Genomic DNA, 15977 nt, shown 5'->3' on the forward strand with positions numbered 1-15977 from the left:
TGGGAGAGGCGGAAAGACTTCTGGGGGCGGGGTTTAGGGGAGGGACGAGGCGGTGCTTCGGCCAAGTGGGTGTGGCTTAGACGCAGCTGGGCGGATAGGGCGGGGCCCGGAGCGGGGTCAGTTCCGAGGGCGTGGCAAGCAGATGGGGTGGGGCCGGTGAGTAGTAGGGCGGGGTTGCAAGGCTGTGCGGTCGACGGCCACCGCTGGGCGGTGAACAAACGCGGGCCTGGCGGATCGCAGCAGCCCTCGGAGACCGCGAGGGGACCGGGAGCCGCTGGGACCCCGGCTGCGCGCCCCTCGGCCCGGCCGGGAGCCGCGCCAGTCGGAGCCACTGGCCGAGCGCGGCTCGCCTCCCTCTCAGCGTTCATCTGTCCGCAGTGCAGCCAGCGGGTATGACCGATCCACCAGGGGCGCCGCCGCCGCCGGCGCTTGCATGCCGCGGATGAAGAAGAAAGTTCGTCCCCGCTCTGCTCAAAGCGAGAAGGTGGCTCATAGCAGGGAGTTGATCAGGGGTAAGAAAACGACCCGCAGCAAGAAAGGGACCGGGACCAAGGAGGTGACCCAGTTAGAGGAGGTGATCACGATCGAAGAGGCGACCCAGACCGAAGAGGTGGCCGTGGCTGAAGAGGTGACCCAGACCGAGGTCATGGCCCAGATTGAGGAGATGGTCCAGACCGAGGATATGGAAACAACTGGGGTTAGTGTGACCGTCACCCACAGTGAGTACCAGGATGGGCTCCGTAGGTAGGGTTGGGATCTGTGAATTTGGCCACCTGTGGCCAAGGATGGGCTCTTGGCTATGTCCGTGTGGATGGTTTACTTTTGCCTGGGTTTGGTGTCAGGACATCTTTCCGTGTGGCCAGTTTGTTTCGTCCCTGGACATTTGTTAGACCCACTGTTTTGGAAGCGTAGTTGAGTGTGTGCCGCCAGTAATAAAGTGTCAGTCTTGTATTTGGCCATCTTGTGTGTGGAACTCTTGTGGTTCTGGACATCTACCTGTATAGTGAGTCTGAACTTAACGTGGTCGGGCTGTTCATTACTTTTCTGTATTGAATGTCACAGAACCGCAGGTTCAGTGGGCGGTGGGTCCAAGAGTTACTTTCTGGACTCCTGGTGAAATTAAAACAGAACCAATCACTGGAAAGTACACGAGAAAGCTGGATCCGTGAGATTTTCTTAGAACCAGTCAGTTAGGAAAGAACCACATACTTCTGGAAACCATGATTCTGTGTCCAGCAGCTTTGGGTGACCTTGAGATGGACGTCTCTTTTTTAAAGGCCTCTGATTTCTGGTCTGTGAAGCACAGATGGGAACTAGGGCTCCTTCTGACCCTGGATCAATTGGGAGAGTAGTCTAATAAGCTGGACCTGGACTCCACCTACTTAGAAAAAAATCGGCACCTGTGCTTTTAAAAAATCGATTTATTCATTTGTCTTTACTAAGCACTAATTATGGTGTACTTAGGTGTGCCCAGTAAGAAAGACGTGGAGGGCAACAGCCCCCTGCGGGTGAATCAGGGGAGACAAGACCAATGCCTTAGAGACAACAGGGGGTCGGGCCACAGGATGCAGGCAGCTGTGATGGAAAGAGTGGACTTTGGAATCAACTAGATCTAAGGGCTGATTCTGACTCTGCCAGTTGAAGGTTCCCCCCAAGGAGGTTATATTAACCTAATAGCTACTGTATGGTGCTGTCCTGGGGTTTTAAGATAGGGCATGCAACAAGTCTTGTATAATTGTATATGTATAATTGCATACAATTGCATGCAAGTGTGACTCTAGCTGGGGCCATAGCTCAGTAGTAGAGCCCTTCCCAGCAAGCTCAAGGCACTGACTTCCATCCTCAGCCCCATAAGACAGCATCAGCTTACTTTTAGGTTTAGGTGAAAGAGTTATCTTCATTGAATGCTTTTCTTTCCCTCCAGGCAATGAGAGGTATGACCTTCTTGTTACCCCACAGCAGGGTAATAGTGAACCATGTGTACAAGACCTAGCTCAGCTTGTGGAAGATGCCACAGGGGTTCCACTGCCTTTTCAGAAGCTCATATTTAAGGGTAGGTGCTTCTCATTGGTTTTTGAGTACTTATGGTCAAAGGACAGATTTCATTTTATTTATTTGTTTGTTTGTTTATTTTAGTTTTCTGAGGCGGGGCTTCTCTGTGTAGACCTGGCTGGCCTCGAATTCAGAGATCCGCCTGCCTCTGCCTCCTGAGTGCTGGGATTAAAGGCATTTGCCACCACCACCCTATAAAGGACAGATTTTAAGTTGCTTAGTCCTACCTACTGGTGACTTTCAGTTTTTTGTGTGTGAATGTGTGCATGGGTGTTTTGCCTGACATACATGTCTGTGTACCATGTTTGTGCAGTGCCCACGAAGGCCAGAAGACGATGTCAGCTTCTCTGGAACTAGAGTTACAGATGGTTGTGAGCTACCATGTGGGTGCTGGGACCTGAGCCCTGATGTTCTGTAAGAGCAGCAAATGCTCTTAACCACTGAGCTATCTCTCTAGCCCCTATCTTTCAGTTTTCAAAGCAGAACCATTTTCATTCATTCATTCATTCATTTATTTATTCATTCATTCATTCATTTACAAGGTATTTATTAAGGACCTGCTCTACACTAGACATTGTAAACATCTGGATGACTATCAGATTTGGGGTAACATGATGTCAGATGTTAACCTTTTTGAGGAAACATGGACAGTCTTCTCTGGCTAGGCTAGATCCTTTCCCCATTATATGTTCTGCATGATTGTATTGAAGTTACTACTAAGTAAAGTTATCTTAGTTGCCTAATATCTGATTTCTTAGTATGACAGCAGAGACAGTGTTCTTGCCAATACTTGACATCGTGCTGATTAGAGAGGCTTTGAACAGACTTAGCAGGATCCTGGATGGGCAGAGTGTGTTGTTGATGCTGGTGCTGATTTCTGAGGCACTAGCTCCTCCCCACCCCTCCTCTCCCCTGCCTCCCCACTCCCATAGAACCCGTTATTCTAGTACATGATAGGGCCAGATTTATTTCATTAGGTTTCGGTTATTGTAAAGAATTTAATAATGAACATTATGGCAAAGGCATAACGTTCGAGTATAGCAATAGGAAGCATTTTATTTATATTTCATAGCATAGATCTTTGCCTTTTTCTTGGTGGGAAAGTGATGGTTTCCTATAGCCCAAGTCATCTCGGAACTGGTTATGTATGACCATGCCCCATGTCTTTTCCTTTTTAAATAATTTAATTTTCTGAATTAGAAAGACAATAGAAACGTATCTTTCAAAGTTGAGTATGGCAGCACACACCTATAACCCTAGTACTCTGGAGACGCAGACCAGCTCCATGTCAACCTGGGTAATAAGTCAGACTCTGCCAGAGAGAAGGGGAGAGGAGAAGGACAGAGAATAACAAGAGATCAAGTTTCAAAACAGAAAGCATAAAGAAGAAAATGTTCTCATGGATAAAACTACTTGATAATTTTTTAAAACTGTTTTTATTGATCTATATATTTTTTCTCTGTTCCCCTCCCTTCTTCCCCGCTTCTACCCTCTCCCATGATCCCCATGCTCCTAATTTACTCAGGAGATCTTGTCTTTTTCTACTTTCCATGTAGTTTAGATTCATGTCTTCTTTGTTGTCTGGGTTCTCTGGTATTGTGAATTGTAGGCTTTTTTTGTTGTTTGTTTTGATTTATGTCTAAAAGTCACTTATGAGTCAGTACATATTATATTTGTCTTTTTGGGTCTTATCAATTTTTTTAAATGCTTTCGTGGCTCAATCAAACATGCTAGACAAGTACCAAACCACTAAGCCCTATCCTCAGCCCACATATTTTACATTTTCTTTTTGTAATATTGAGTTTACCTGCATTCATTGAAATATCCTGAGAAGAAAAGAGCTTTTTTTTTATTTTAGATTTATTTATTAGTTATGTATACAGCATCTGTCTGCATGTATCCCTCAGACCAGAAGAGGGCACCAGATCTTATTATATCACAACAACCATCTGTTGTGGGCCACCGTGTGGTTGCTGGGAATTGAACTCAGGACCTCTGGAAAAACAGTCATTGTTCTTAACCCACGAGCCATCTTTCATCCCTGAAAAGAGCTTTCATGACTATAAAATCTTTTACTTTACAGAAGTAATCTCTTGGGGCTAGAGAGATATGGCATCTGCAGTCATATGCACATACCAACACATGCACACAGATATACATTATTAAGAATAAAATAAATCCCCGGAGGTGGTGGTGCATTCCTTTAATAGGGAGGCAGAGACAAGAGGATCTCTGTGAGTCTGAGGCTCGCCTGGTCTACAAAGCAAGTACTAGAACAGCCAGAGCTGTTACATAGAGAAACCTTATCTTGAAAAAAAGCAAATAAATAAAAATAAATCTTAAAACCTTTAGGGACTGGAGAGATGGCTCTGCAATTAAGAGCACTGGCTCCTCTTCTGAAGGACCCAGGTTCAATTCCCAGTATCCACATGGAGGCTCTAAACTGGTCAATAACTCCAGTTCCAGGGGATTCCAGTTCCACTGGCACCAGCCACACATATAATGTACAAGCATACATTCAGGCAAAATACCTCTCCACATAAAATAATAATGAAAAAATTTTAAAGAACTGTATCTATTATATGAATTATATTAATACTTTGTCCCCAAATATTATTTTTAATAGTTGTTATATAAATATATTTCCAGTTATTTGTTTAGGATAGATATCAAGAAATGACATTATCAGATAAAGACATTTAAAAAGATTCCTATTTATCTTTTTATTGTTAGCGAACATGAAGCTTTTTGTTGGTTTGGTTGGTTTTGGTTCTTTTTAAAAAAAACATTTATTTATTTATTATGTATACAATATTCTGTCTGTGTGTATGCTGCAGGCCTGAAAAGGGCACCAGACTCCCATTACAGATGGTTGTGAGCCACCATGTAGTTGCTGGGAATTGAACTCAGAACCTTCAGAAGAGCAGGCAATACTCTTAACCTCTGAGCCATCTCTCCAGCCCTGGTTTTGGTTCTTGAGACAGGGTTTCATTATGTAGTCTGTGCTGGTCTGGAACGTGGTCTTGGTCTACAGCCCGTTCTAGGCTTGAGCTCACAGACATCTGCTTGCCTCTGCCTCCCGAGTGCTCTGAGTTGGTTTCCTGGGTCCTCTAGAAGAGCAACCACTGCTCTTAACTATTGCACCATCTCTCAGACCCCCTTTTTATGTTAGATTTGTATTTCTGTTTTTAAATAACATTAGTTTTACGAAAATTTCACACAATGTATTTGCTCAGACTCACTTCCTTGCCCACGTTTGCCCCCTCCATTTGAGTCCATACAGGGCCTGCCCTGGGATGAGGCAGACCTATCAGGGGTCACACCTCAAAGAAAACTGACTCTTTCCCACAGCTCTTCAATGTCAGTAGCGCCACAACCAGTGGTGGGGCTCCAATCCCATCTCTTTCTCATGTACATTAGCCAAAGTCTAGTTTCAGTGTTGTACAGATGATACAATTTGGCATGCCTTTGCTTTTTTCAGGAAAATCTCTGAAAGAAATGGAGACACCATTGTCAGCACTTGGAATACAAAATGGTTGCCGAGTCATGCTAATTGGGGAAAAGGTAAATTGCTTTTTCTGTCAAAATTTTAAATCGAATGACTAAAGGACCATACGTGATTCTGTATAGAAGACCAAATTTGGCTGGGCAGTGGTGGTGCTCACCTTTAACTCCAGCACTTAAGAGGCAGAGGCAAGCCTGGTCTATATACTGAGTTCAGGACAGCCAGGGCTCCACAGAGAAGCTCTGTCTTGAAAAACAAACAAACAAAAAACAACAACAACAACAACAACAACAAAAACAAACCCCAAATTGGTTACCCAGATTCAGCATTGGTGACGTCCCCCTTGAGCAAGGGCTGATGAGATTACCAGTTTGGTAGGTGCATTATCTGTGCTTTTCTACTCTGTCAATTAAGCTTCTGCCCTGACCGTGCTACCTTGATGTAGTTAAAATGTGTCAGGAACAGGCTGTACTTAGAATTTTCAAGAGAGCTTTCGTTAGAGCTGTAGGCACTACATGGAAGAGCTCTTGGAAGAGCTCCTGCTCGGGTCTTAGGAGCTGCCTTCCATTCTATAAGAAGAAAATGCTCTCTGAGTGGGAAGGTTCAGACTGAAGAACGGAGGGGCAAGAGAAAGCGTTGGTGACAGGTGAGGGCTGTGGCCCTACCCTGCCGTGGTGGGCACTGTGCCCACCCTGCATTGTGACACAGTGGCACCGCTCACTGCAAGCTTCTTGCTTGAGTGAGGTGGCTGAGTCCATCTAGCTAAGTGGACTCAATGAGAGTCTGATCTCGAGCCGGAGCCCCTGGGGGACTGGGCTTGAGATTTGGCCGTGGAGAATGAACAGTGTAGGGGAGTGTAAGAAAGCAGGCAGCTGCTGGCCCTGGCTGCCAGCTGTGGGTGAGAGGCAGGAGAATGTTCTAGATGTCTTGCTGAAAGGTCTGGGAGAACAGTGTGGGCATCAGGCAGTACCCATGGTCAGTTTGAAGAAGCTATAGTAGTTTCGGTTGGAGCTGGCTAAGAGTGGGGAGCCACATCTGGATTCTAGTACGTTTCCCCTTTGGGCATTGGGATCTTAGGTCACTTCACTACATTAAGCCCTGGTTTCCATTATCTGTTAAACGGTTTCTGCCTCTTAGGATTGTGGTAAGGCTTAAAAAGAAAGAAAGGAAGGAAGGAAGGAAGGAAGGAAGGAAGGAAGGAAGGAAGGAAGGAAGGAAGGAAGGAAAAGAAAGAATGGAAGGAAGGAAGGAAGAAAAAAGAGAAAGAGAGAGAGAGAGAAAGAAGCATAGCTAACATGCTAAGCATAGTAGCTGGCATATAACGGGTGACCAATAAAAGTATAAGTATTATCATTGTCACCATCATATTTAATGATAGAGTTAAATAGGCATAAACCAAACATAGTGGCACATGCCTGTAATTCTAGCATGGGGAAGATAGAGGCAGCTGGATCAGGAGTTCAAGGTCATCCTCCCATTACATAGTAAGTTTGAGGCCACCCTGGGCTAGTTTGAGACACTGCCTGGTGGAAAAAGACTTGTCATACTGCTGGGCACGCTAGTACATTGTTTAATCCCAACACTTAGGAAGCTGAGGTGGGAGGAAGGAATTCAAGGACTAGATAGTGAGATCTTGTCTCAAAACAAAGGACTAGTTGAATTCTGCCTGCCTTTTCATTCTGTACGTCTTAGTGGCATCCACTTGAATTTGCTTACGTTCTATTTCTTTCTTTTTTAAAAAAATATTTATTTATTTATTATAAAATATTCTGTCTGTGTGTATGTCTGCAGGCCAGAAGAGGGCACCAGACCTCATTGCAGATGGTTGTGAGCCACCATGTGGTTGCTGGGAATTGAACTCAGGACCTTTGGAAGAACAGGCTATGCTCTTAACTGCTGAGCCATCTTTCCAGCCCCTGTTCTATTTCTTTTTTAAAGATTTATTTAACCTCTTATATATATATGAACATTTTGCCTACATTTATGTTTGTGTTCTATGTGCATGTCTGTTGCCCATAAGAGGGGTTGGATTCCTGGAACTGGAGTTACAAAAGATTGTAAGCCACTGAGTGGATGCTGGGGACTGAATCCAGGTCCTCTGGAAGAGTAGTGAGTTCTCTCTAGTCCTCGATTACACTCTAACCTAGCTGCTGGGATCCTCACCCTAATGCAGGGGCTGAATCTGACACTTGGATTGGCTCCATTCTCTGAACATAAGTCGTCAGGATTCTCACTAGAGCGTTTGCCCAACACCTTCCTTCCCTCTAGACTAGGCTTTCCAGACAGGAAACCTGTTGCTTTCCAAGAGGCATCAGCAGTTGGTTCAGCCCTCCTCAGTGAGTGGCTTAGCCCAGTGGTGGTCAGATGTTCTTTCAGAGGCAGCTAGCCTTTGTGATTACTGACCGCGTTTTTATTCTTCACATTAGAGCAATCCAGAGGAAGAAGTTGAGTTAAAGAAGTTGAAAGATTTGGAGGTATCTGTAGAGAAGACAGCTCACCACCTGGAAGGCTTGACCAAAGAACTTTCTGGCATCCAGCAGGTGACTTAGCCATTTCAATTCTAATTTAGTGGTATGATATGGTTACCTAGTTGGCTTTTTAAAAAACCATTTATTTCATTTTAAAATTATGTATGTATGTGTGAGAGTATGTGCATGGGAGTCCTGGTGGCCAGGGAGGCCAGGGTCTCCAATTCCCAAAACTGGAGCTACATGAAGTTCTGAGCCTCCATGTGGATGCTAGGAACACAACTCAGGTCTTCTAGAGGAGCAACACATGCTCTTAATTACTGAGCCATCTCTCCAGTCCTGTTTTGTCTTTTAATTATAAAATTTAATTTGTGCTGGGCAGTGGCAACCAGGTCTTTAATCTCAGCACTCGAAAGACAGAGGCAGGCAGATCTCTGAGTTCATGGCCACACTGGTCTACAGAGTGAGTTCCAGGATGGCCAGAGCTACACAGAGAAATCCTGTCTCTAAAAACCAAATAATAACATAATAATAATAAATTACTACTATTATTATTATTATTATTATTATTATTATTTGTGGTACTTATACAAGAGTTTTAAATGTATGTACAAATAGATTCAGACCAAGGCCCATCACTCCCTAAACTTCATGCCCTTACTGCTCTTGTGTGTAAGTATGTACCTGTGGTCCAGAGATACTATTGTTCTGAAAAATATTTTTTATCTTATTATCAAGAATTTCAATATGATGTACATTTGGTAAATTGTTCTTTTATTGATTAAAAAGTTAACATTTTTCTGGTGTCATTGAAAATGGTCATATTTTATTGCATATCATGTTTTATCTAAGCTAGTTTCTATTCTCTGTTGTTTTACCTAATAATTTTTTTCTGTTACATATGATGCTTCTTTGAATGCCCTTAGACATGAATCTTTTTTGAACAGTTGTGATTGTTTTTGATAGTGTAGGTGAAGGTTGCCTATTTGTTTCCCGGCATCCCAGACGCAAAATAATCACACAGAAACTAAACTAATTAAAATATTGCTTGGCCCATTAGCTTATGCATGTTTCTAGCTAGCTCTTAATCTTAAATTAACCCATCTGGATTAACCTGTGCATCACCACAAGGTCATGACCTATGGGCAAGGTTCTGGCAGGCTCTGGCTGGTATCTTTCTCCTTGGCATCTCCCTGACTCTGCCTACTTTCTCCCAGCATTAAGTTTAGTTTTCCTGACTAGCTCTGTTCTCCCTGCCATAGGCCAAAGCAGCTTTATTCATTAACCAATAAAAGCAATACAGATACAGGAGGTCCCACTGAGTTTGGATTTCTGAGTAATTTTGAGCTTCTTGCTGTGTGTTGTAAAATATGCATTTGTCACTGCTTTGGTAGCCATCCTCAGAAATTCCTGCTTTTCAGCTCAGCCCTCAGCTGAGAGATGTGAATAAATAGCAAGGTGGTTTAATAAGAAGAGTGTTGCTTGAGCCAGGTGTGGTTTTAGACGCCTCTAATCCCAGCTCTTCTGAGGTGGAGGAATCAGGAGCTCATGGGCAGCATTGACTAAGCAGTGAGTTGGAGACCACTTCTACTACCTGAGACCCTGTCTCAAAACAAAACTAAAATAAATACAGTCATCCTCTGTTTTCATATGGACCTATCTGTGTAGGCAGCAGGAAGAGAGAGACTCTGGGCCTGGCTTGAGCATTTGAACACCCAAAACCCAGTGACATACTTCCTTCCACAAGGCTGTACTTACTCTAACAAGGCCACACCTCTTAGTCCTGTCAAGTAGTGCCACTCCCTCAAAACTGAGCATCCAAATATATGAGCTGAGGGTGCCCATTCCTGTTCAAACCACCAAACAGAGAGTGTCATGCAGACCTTCGATGTCCACATGTTGTGCCACAATGCCTAGCATTCAAGTCTGCTCTAATGTCTGCCTCTTAAGAGCACATGTATACTTGTGGCCGAAGGCTATACTCTAGTTAGGCTTTAGAGGCATTCAGAACCCAGTGGACCACATGAGAAACAGCAGCCTGCAGCCTGCTAGGATTCTTAGACTGGCCAGGGTCAGCATTTCTAATTGTCCTAAGGGATGAAGATCTGAGACTCAGCCTGGCTTATTAGAACAGTGGTAAACTCTGTATCACTTCATCAGTATAGTGGTGTGGTTTTCCATAAGTCTGAAGAAACACTTACGGTAATGCCTTTTTCCTTCACAGGGTTTTCTGGCTAAGGAATTGCAAGCAGAGGCTCTCTGCAAACTTGATAGGAAAGTAAAGGCCACAATTGAGCAGTTCATGAAGATCTTGGAAGAGATTGACACAATGGTAAGTAAATACTCAGCTTAGAGATGCTAGTTCTTCATGACAGTATTTCCGTCCATTTCGCTCTGCCAGCATAGCACTTCTATTGCCTGGGAAATCTGTTGCTCAGGGATGCAAGCATCTACTATTGCGTGCCAGATACTGTGTGTCCTAGTTAGCTTTCCCTAAGAAGTGCCTCTCGATTGATGGTACCCAGATTAGGGTGGCCTTTGGGCACGTGGAGGGGGTGAAGTTGTTTTGGTAATTGAAATAGCCCATCATGGGTTGTGTCACCCTAGATAGCTGGTCCTGGACTGGATAAGAAAGCTAGCTTTGAGCTAGAGAGATGGCTTAGTGGTTAAGAGTACTGGTTACTCTTCTAGAGGACCTGGGTTTGATTCCCAGAACCTACATAGTGTGGCTCACAACCATCTTTTTTTTTTTTTTTTTAATATGGATACAATATTCTGTCTGCGAGTATGCCTACAGGTCAGAAGAGGGCACCAGACCTCATTTCAGATGGTTGTGAGTCACCATGTGGTTGCTGGGAATTGAACTCGGGACCTTTGGAAGAGCAGGCAATACTCTTAACCACTGAGCCATCTCTCCAGCTCTGCTCACAACCATCTTTAACTCAAATTTCGAATCTAATGTCATCTCTGGCCTCCTCAGGTATCAGGCATGCATATGGTACAGATAGACATGTAGACAAAACATCCATAAAATTAAAATAAATAAACCTTAGAAAGAAAGCTAAGTGTGAGCCAGCAAACAGCGTTCCTCCATGGTTTTTGCCCTGACTTCATTGATAACGGACTGTGGCCTGGTAGTCTAAGTCAAACAAACTCTTTCCTCCCCTAGTTGATCAGAGTGTTTTTAATCACACAACAAGGAGGAAACTAGGACAGCATGCTAGGTTCTGGGTGAATATATGGAATTTCTGACCTGGGCATTCACAGCCCACCAACACAGGGCTTTTGTAATATAGATGACAAATGTGTGAAATGTGTGTGTGTGTGTGTGTGTGTGTGTGTGGTTGTGGACCTGGAACCCAAGAATTTTATAATCTGTGGTTAAGGAAACATGGGTCTTTGTTTTTTAAACCTCAGGTTGTGATGTCATTGAGCGTGTTTCTTCTACAGGCTGCAGCCATAGCCAGATCTGGGGAGGCTGTTGAATCGCTGACCCAAGCTTTCTTTAACAGATTAATGTTAGGGTATCTCTAGCTTGATGCTTTATTCTTGAGAGCAAATTTCTCTGGGCTTGGAGTTCTGTTGTGACAGAGGGGTTAAAAAGAACAAAGCAGCCAGGCGATGGTGGTGCGCACCTTTAATCCCAGTACTTGAGAGGCAGGCAGATCTCTGTGAGTTTGAGGCTGGCTTGGTCTACAGAGTGAGCCCCAGGACAGCCAAGGATCTATAGAGAAACCCAGTTTCGAAAAACCAGCCAAACAAACAAGCAAATAAGCAAACCCCAAAGCAACAGAAGGTACTTTTCCTGGCATAGTAGTATCTGTATGTAGGAAACAGTGAAGAAACAAAATCTGTGTTTCAGACCAGGATACAGTCCAGGCATTGCAATCAAGGGAGGCACCATTCATGGGAACAAGAGCCATGAGAGGAGCCTCATAGGATGCAGAATGGGAGAAATGATGCCTGAAAGTGCACATCTTACTTCTATTGGTGACCTGTTGGGTATATTGTGTGGATTTTCAATGTCTCTTGTCATTGCCATTACAGATTCAGTTGTGAACTGTTTCTTCCATAGGTCCTACCAGAAAATTTTAAGGACAGCAGGCTAAAAAGGAAGAATTTGGTTAAGAGGGTTCAGGTGAGTTATATGGTAATACATGAGAGACTGTAATATATTTAGTGTGTTGGTATGTGTGTTTATCTGCCCAAAACAGGGAAGTGTAGAACCGTGGTTAAGAGGCATGGTCTGGCAAGTTAGTGGTGGTGCTCGCCTTTAATCCCAGCACTCATGAGGCAGAGGCAGGTGGATCTCTGGTCTACAGAGCCTGGTCTACAGAGCGAGTTCCATGTCAGCTAGGGCTGTTAAACAGAGAAACCCTGTTTCAACAAACAAACTAAGAGGCATGGTCTGTTGTTACTGTTTATTTATTAGCATGAACCTGAGATGGGGATTCTTGTCACTGTGTATTTGATTTAGTCAGTTTGGGCAAGTTCACTGGAGAGCGGATAGGGCTGGCAAATTTCTAGTAAGGACCATTGGTATGTCCATTGCCTCCTTTTGGAGGGCCATTGGCCTAGGGCATATCCAGAAACCATGAACCAGTGTTTCATTATTTCTGTTCCCCTTAACCGTGGAGTCCAGACAGGGAGTCCATGTCCACCCCCACACCACCTGTTTAGCATCTAAGCAACAGGCTCCCCAGATGACTGAATAAAGAGCCTCGTATGGGCAGTGGTTGGCTTGTCCTCGGAAGGCCTGGGATTTCACTGCCTGTGTCTGTCTCGTAGGTGTTCTTAGCTGAGTGCGACACGGTGGAGCAATACATCTGCCAAGAGACAGAGCGGCTGCAGTCTACGAACTTGGCCCTCGCTGAATGAAGTGTGGGAGAGAGTGACTGTTCTAGCCTGAAGAGCAGCTTCACGGCTCTGCCCTCTCTGGAACAGAAGCTGCTTGTTTCTCTAGCACTGCCAGAGGCAACTGGCTAAATGTCAATTTCCCTACTCCTCCATCGGTTCTCAATGAAAAGTACTATCTCTGCAACTCTGAAGTAGAGTTCCTGTTTTCTCCTTCTGGCTCTGTGTGGTTGTGCTGTCCAGCAGCTCCCTTTGTAGGAGAGAGGCCTCCCTACCCAGTGGTTACTAGCTCTCGACATTCAGAAACTTTCTGGGCTGGGCAGAGCTCTAGTTCATGTGGAGCTAGTTCCAGGTTTGTAGGGCCCCCTAGTCCTCAGTTTGTAGATGTAAGTAGTTGCTCCCAGGTAGAAGTGTCAGATAGAAGTTTGGCACCTGGACAATCCACAGAGTGCCCTACTGGGGACTGATTTCAGAACATCTGACTGGATTGTGGGTTTAAAGACCTTGTCCTCATCCTCCACTACTCCTCCCCAGCCACAGTCATTATATTTATTATTATTTTATTAATATTTGAGACAGGAACCCACTGGGTAGTTCTAGCCATCCTGAAATTCACTATGTAAACCGGAGATCCGCCTGCTTTTGCCTCCCAAGTACTGGGGTTAAAGGTGTGTGCCACTATGCCTGGATTCAAGGTGCTGTTTTGGGATGGGCCCTGTGGTTAATCTGTGGATGACCTTGCCCCCAAACAAGTCTCCAGACTGTTAAAAACCCAGTGCCAACTGAGTCTCTGCCTGAAACCAGTTCTAAACCATGGCTCAGGAAGGCAAAGACAGCAGTTTGAGTGTGTGAAGTGGGGCGAAGCCAGCTGGCGGCTTCTGTTAACCGTGCCCTCTGGCTCTAGGTTTCCCTGGAGACTGTTCCTGCGAGTTCTGGACTTCCCCTTCCATTGTTTGTTTTTTAATATTTTTACATTATTTTTATCTTGTACAGATGAGTATTTTGCCTGCACAGATGCCTGTGTACTGTGTGCATGCGATGCCCATGGAGGCCCAAAGAGGATGTCGTATCTCCTTGGAACTGGAGCTAGAGGGAGTTAAAAGCTGTCATGTGGGTGCTGGCTCGTCTAGAAGGGCAATCAGTGCTCTTGACTGCTAAGCCATCTCTCCAGCTCCTCCATTGCTTTAAAACCAGTTCGTGTGTTGTCATCAAGCACAAGAATATTTGGAATTTTTCTCCTCTGCGTCTGTCCATCTGTCTATCTGCCTGCTTGCCCGTGCATGTGTGCGCGTGCGTGTGTGCGTGCGTGTTTGTGTGTGTGTGTGTGTGTGTTTTCATGGCCGACCATGTGTGTCCCTCCTTTGGACACAGTCTTGCTATACAGCCTAGGCTGGTCTTGAACTTACATCCTTTGCCTCCTGAGTCTTGAGTTATAGCTGTACACAACTGTATACAGTGTTTATTTTTTGTTGTGTGAGAAAGACGACTGTGGCTTGTTAGCATTTGCGTTTGATGAAGCTGAGAGATTCTGTGTGTTAGAATTCCTTTAAGCTAGCCGGCTGCTCTCACCCATTTTCAGCATGGCACTCAGGAGACAGGCTTTCAACAGGCCCAGTGAGGCTTATCTTGTTACCAAGGGGGCTTCACTGAAGTCCCAGGGACTTAGGACCGGGTAGGTAAGACATCAGACCTGGGGATAGTAGAGGTAAACGGGTAGACAGAACGCAGGATCTAACCCATGCCTGACTTTACTGGAACACTGCCACCGTCCTTTCTGTGGCATCTGTTTGTCCCTGGGTCACAGTTAACAAGAAGTTACTGTGGGACTCGGGGATGTGTTTGTCACACAAGCAAGAGGTCCTCAAAACCCATGTTGTTTGTTGTTATTTATCTGTTTTTAAAGCTGAGAGTGGTGGCGCATATAGTCCTAGCACCGGGGAGATAAACATAGGCCGATCCCTGGGGCTCACCGGCCAGCCAGTCTAGCTAGTGCGAGACCCTGTTTTAAAAAGGCTAAACAAGGTGGATGGCTCTGGAGGAGCAAAGCCTGAGGTTGTCTTCTAGCCCCTGCACACACACGAGCACACAAAGTTACTTAGCACTGGGCACTGTTCTTTGTATATATTCGTGACCTAATCCTCACATAATAAAGAGGTGGAGGAAATAGGGAAGAATGGCAGAGCTACACCACAAAGCCGGGTGCTTTCTGTCAAAGCTGGATGCTCTTAAAAAAAATTCATTTGTAGTATGTGTCTGGATGTTTTGACTGCATGCATGTCTGCGCACCATGTGTGTGCATGGTGGCCTCAGAGGCCAGAAAGGGCCATCAGATCTCCTGGGACTGGAGTTACAGACAGTTGTAAGATGCCATGTGGGTGCTGGGAATTGAACCCAGGTCCTCTGCAAGAGCAGTCAGTGCTCTTAATTGCCCAGCCATCCCTCTAGTATTCTTTTTCTTCTTTTCTCCTCTCCCCCCACCCCATTCTGTAGTGCTGGGAAACAAACTAAGGACCTTGTGCATGCTAGGCAAGCATGCTAATATCCTCCAAACAGAGCCAATGCTTTTAATGCCTGACCGTCTTCCTCCTAATTGGCATGGAGTCATACACACTCATTCTAGCTTCCTCTTTATACCCTATATTGATGTAGGTAATTTTGTTCTGGTTTTTAAGATATATTTTTATAACCTGGGGTGTGTGTGTGTGTGTGTGTGTGTCTGGGCATGTGCACATGCATGCATGCATATATTTATGCTAGTACCCACAGAGGCCAGAGGTGCTGGAATCCCCTGGAGCTGGAGTTAGTGGTTATGCACTGCCTGACGTGAGTGCTGGGAATTGAGCTCGGCTACTCTGGTAAGAGCAGTCTGTGCTCTTACCTGCAGAGCAGTCCTCTCCAACCCCCTGCAGGTGAGTGTTGTCAACCTGACATGATCTAGAATTACCCGGGAAGGGAGATTCACCGATGGATTGTCTAGATTAGCTTGGCCTGTGAGCATGTCTTTTGAGGGGATCGTTTTGAGTACATTAACTGGGATGGGAAGACATGTCCACTGTGGGCGACACCATACCCTGGGCGGAGGATTCGGAACTATGAGT

General features: G+C 45.1%; 1 protein-coding gene across 2 annotated transcripts; it reads left to right on the forward strand.

The window, feature by feature from the left end:
• Nucleotides 1–171: 171 nt before the first annotated feature.
• Nucleotides 172–13073, forward strand: Bag1 (BAG cochaperone 1). Of its 2 annotated transcripts, XM_048420363.3 has the most exons (7): nt 176–719; nt 1925–2053; nt 5534–5616; nt 7984–8097; nt 10250–10357; nt 12101–12163; nt 12814–13073. In XM_048420363.3, the coding sequence occupies exons 1-7, from the start codon at nt 434–436 to the stop codon at nt 12901–12903; spliced, it is 873 nt and encodes a 290-aa protein (XP_048276320.1). In that variant the 5' UTR covers nt 176–433; the 3' UTR covers nt 12904–13073. The 2 variants fall into 2 exon arrangements, with proteins under 2 accessions (XP_085533367.1, XP_048276320.1); XM_085677241.2 differs by lacking the exon at nt 1925–2053 and having other exon boundaries at nt 172–719.
• Nucleotides 13074–15977: the final 2904 nt, after the last annotated feature.

The sequence above is a fragment of the Myodes glareolus genome, chromosome 16 (assembly GCF_982192425.1).
Source record: "Myodes glareolus chromosome 16, mMyoGla1.1, whole genome shotgun sequence".
Taxonomy (NCBI): Eukaryota; Metazoa; Chordata; class Mammalia; order Rodentia; family Cricetidae; genus Myodes; species Myodes glareolus.

Excerpts from the sequence above, each read along its gene's own strand:
- Bag1 (XM_048420363.3), top strand. The coding sequence starts at position 434 with ATGCCGCGGATGAAGAAGAAAGTTCGTCCCCGCTCTGCTCAAAGCGAG. Across the intron at positions 8,098-10,249 it reads AACTTTCTGGCATCCAGCAG|GGTTTTCTGGCTAAGGAATT; the intron begins GTGACTTAGCCA and ends TTTCCTTCACAG. Across the intron at positions 12,164-12,813 it reads ATTTGGTTAAGAGGGTTCAG|GTGTTCTTAGCTGAGTGCGA; the intron begins GTGAGTTATATG and ends TCTGTCTCGTAG.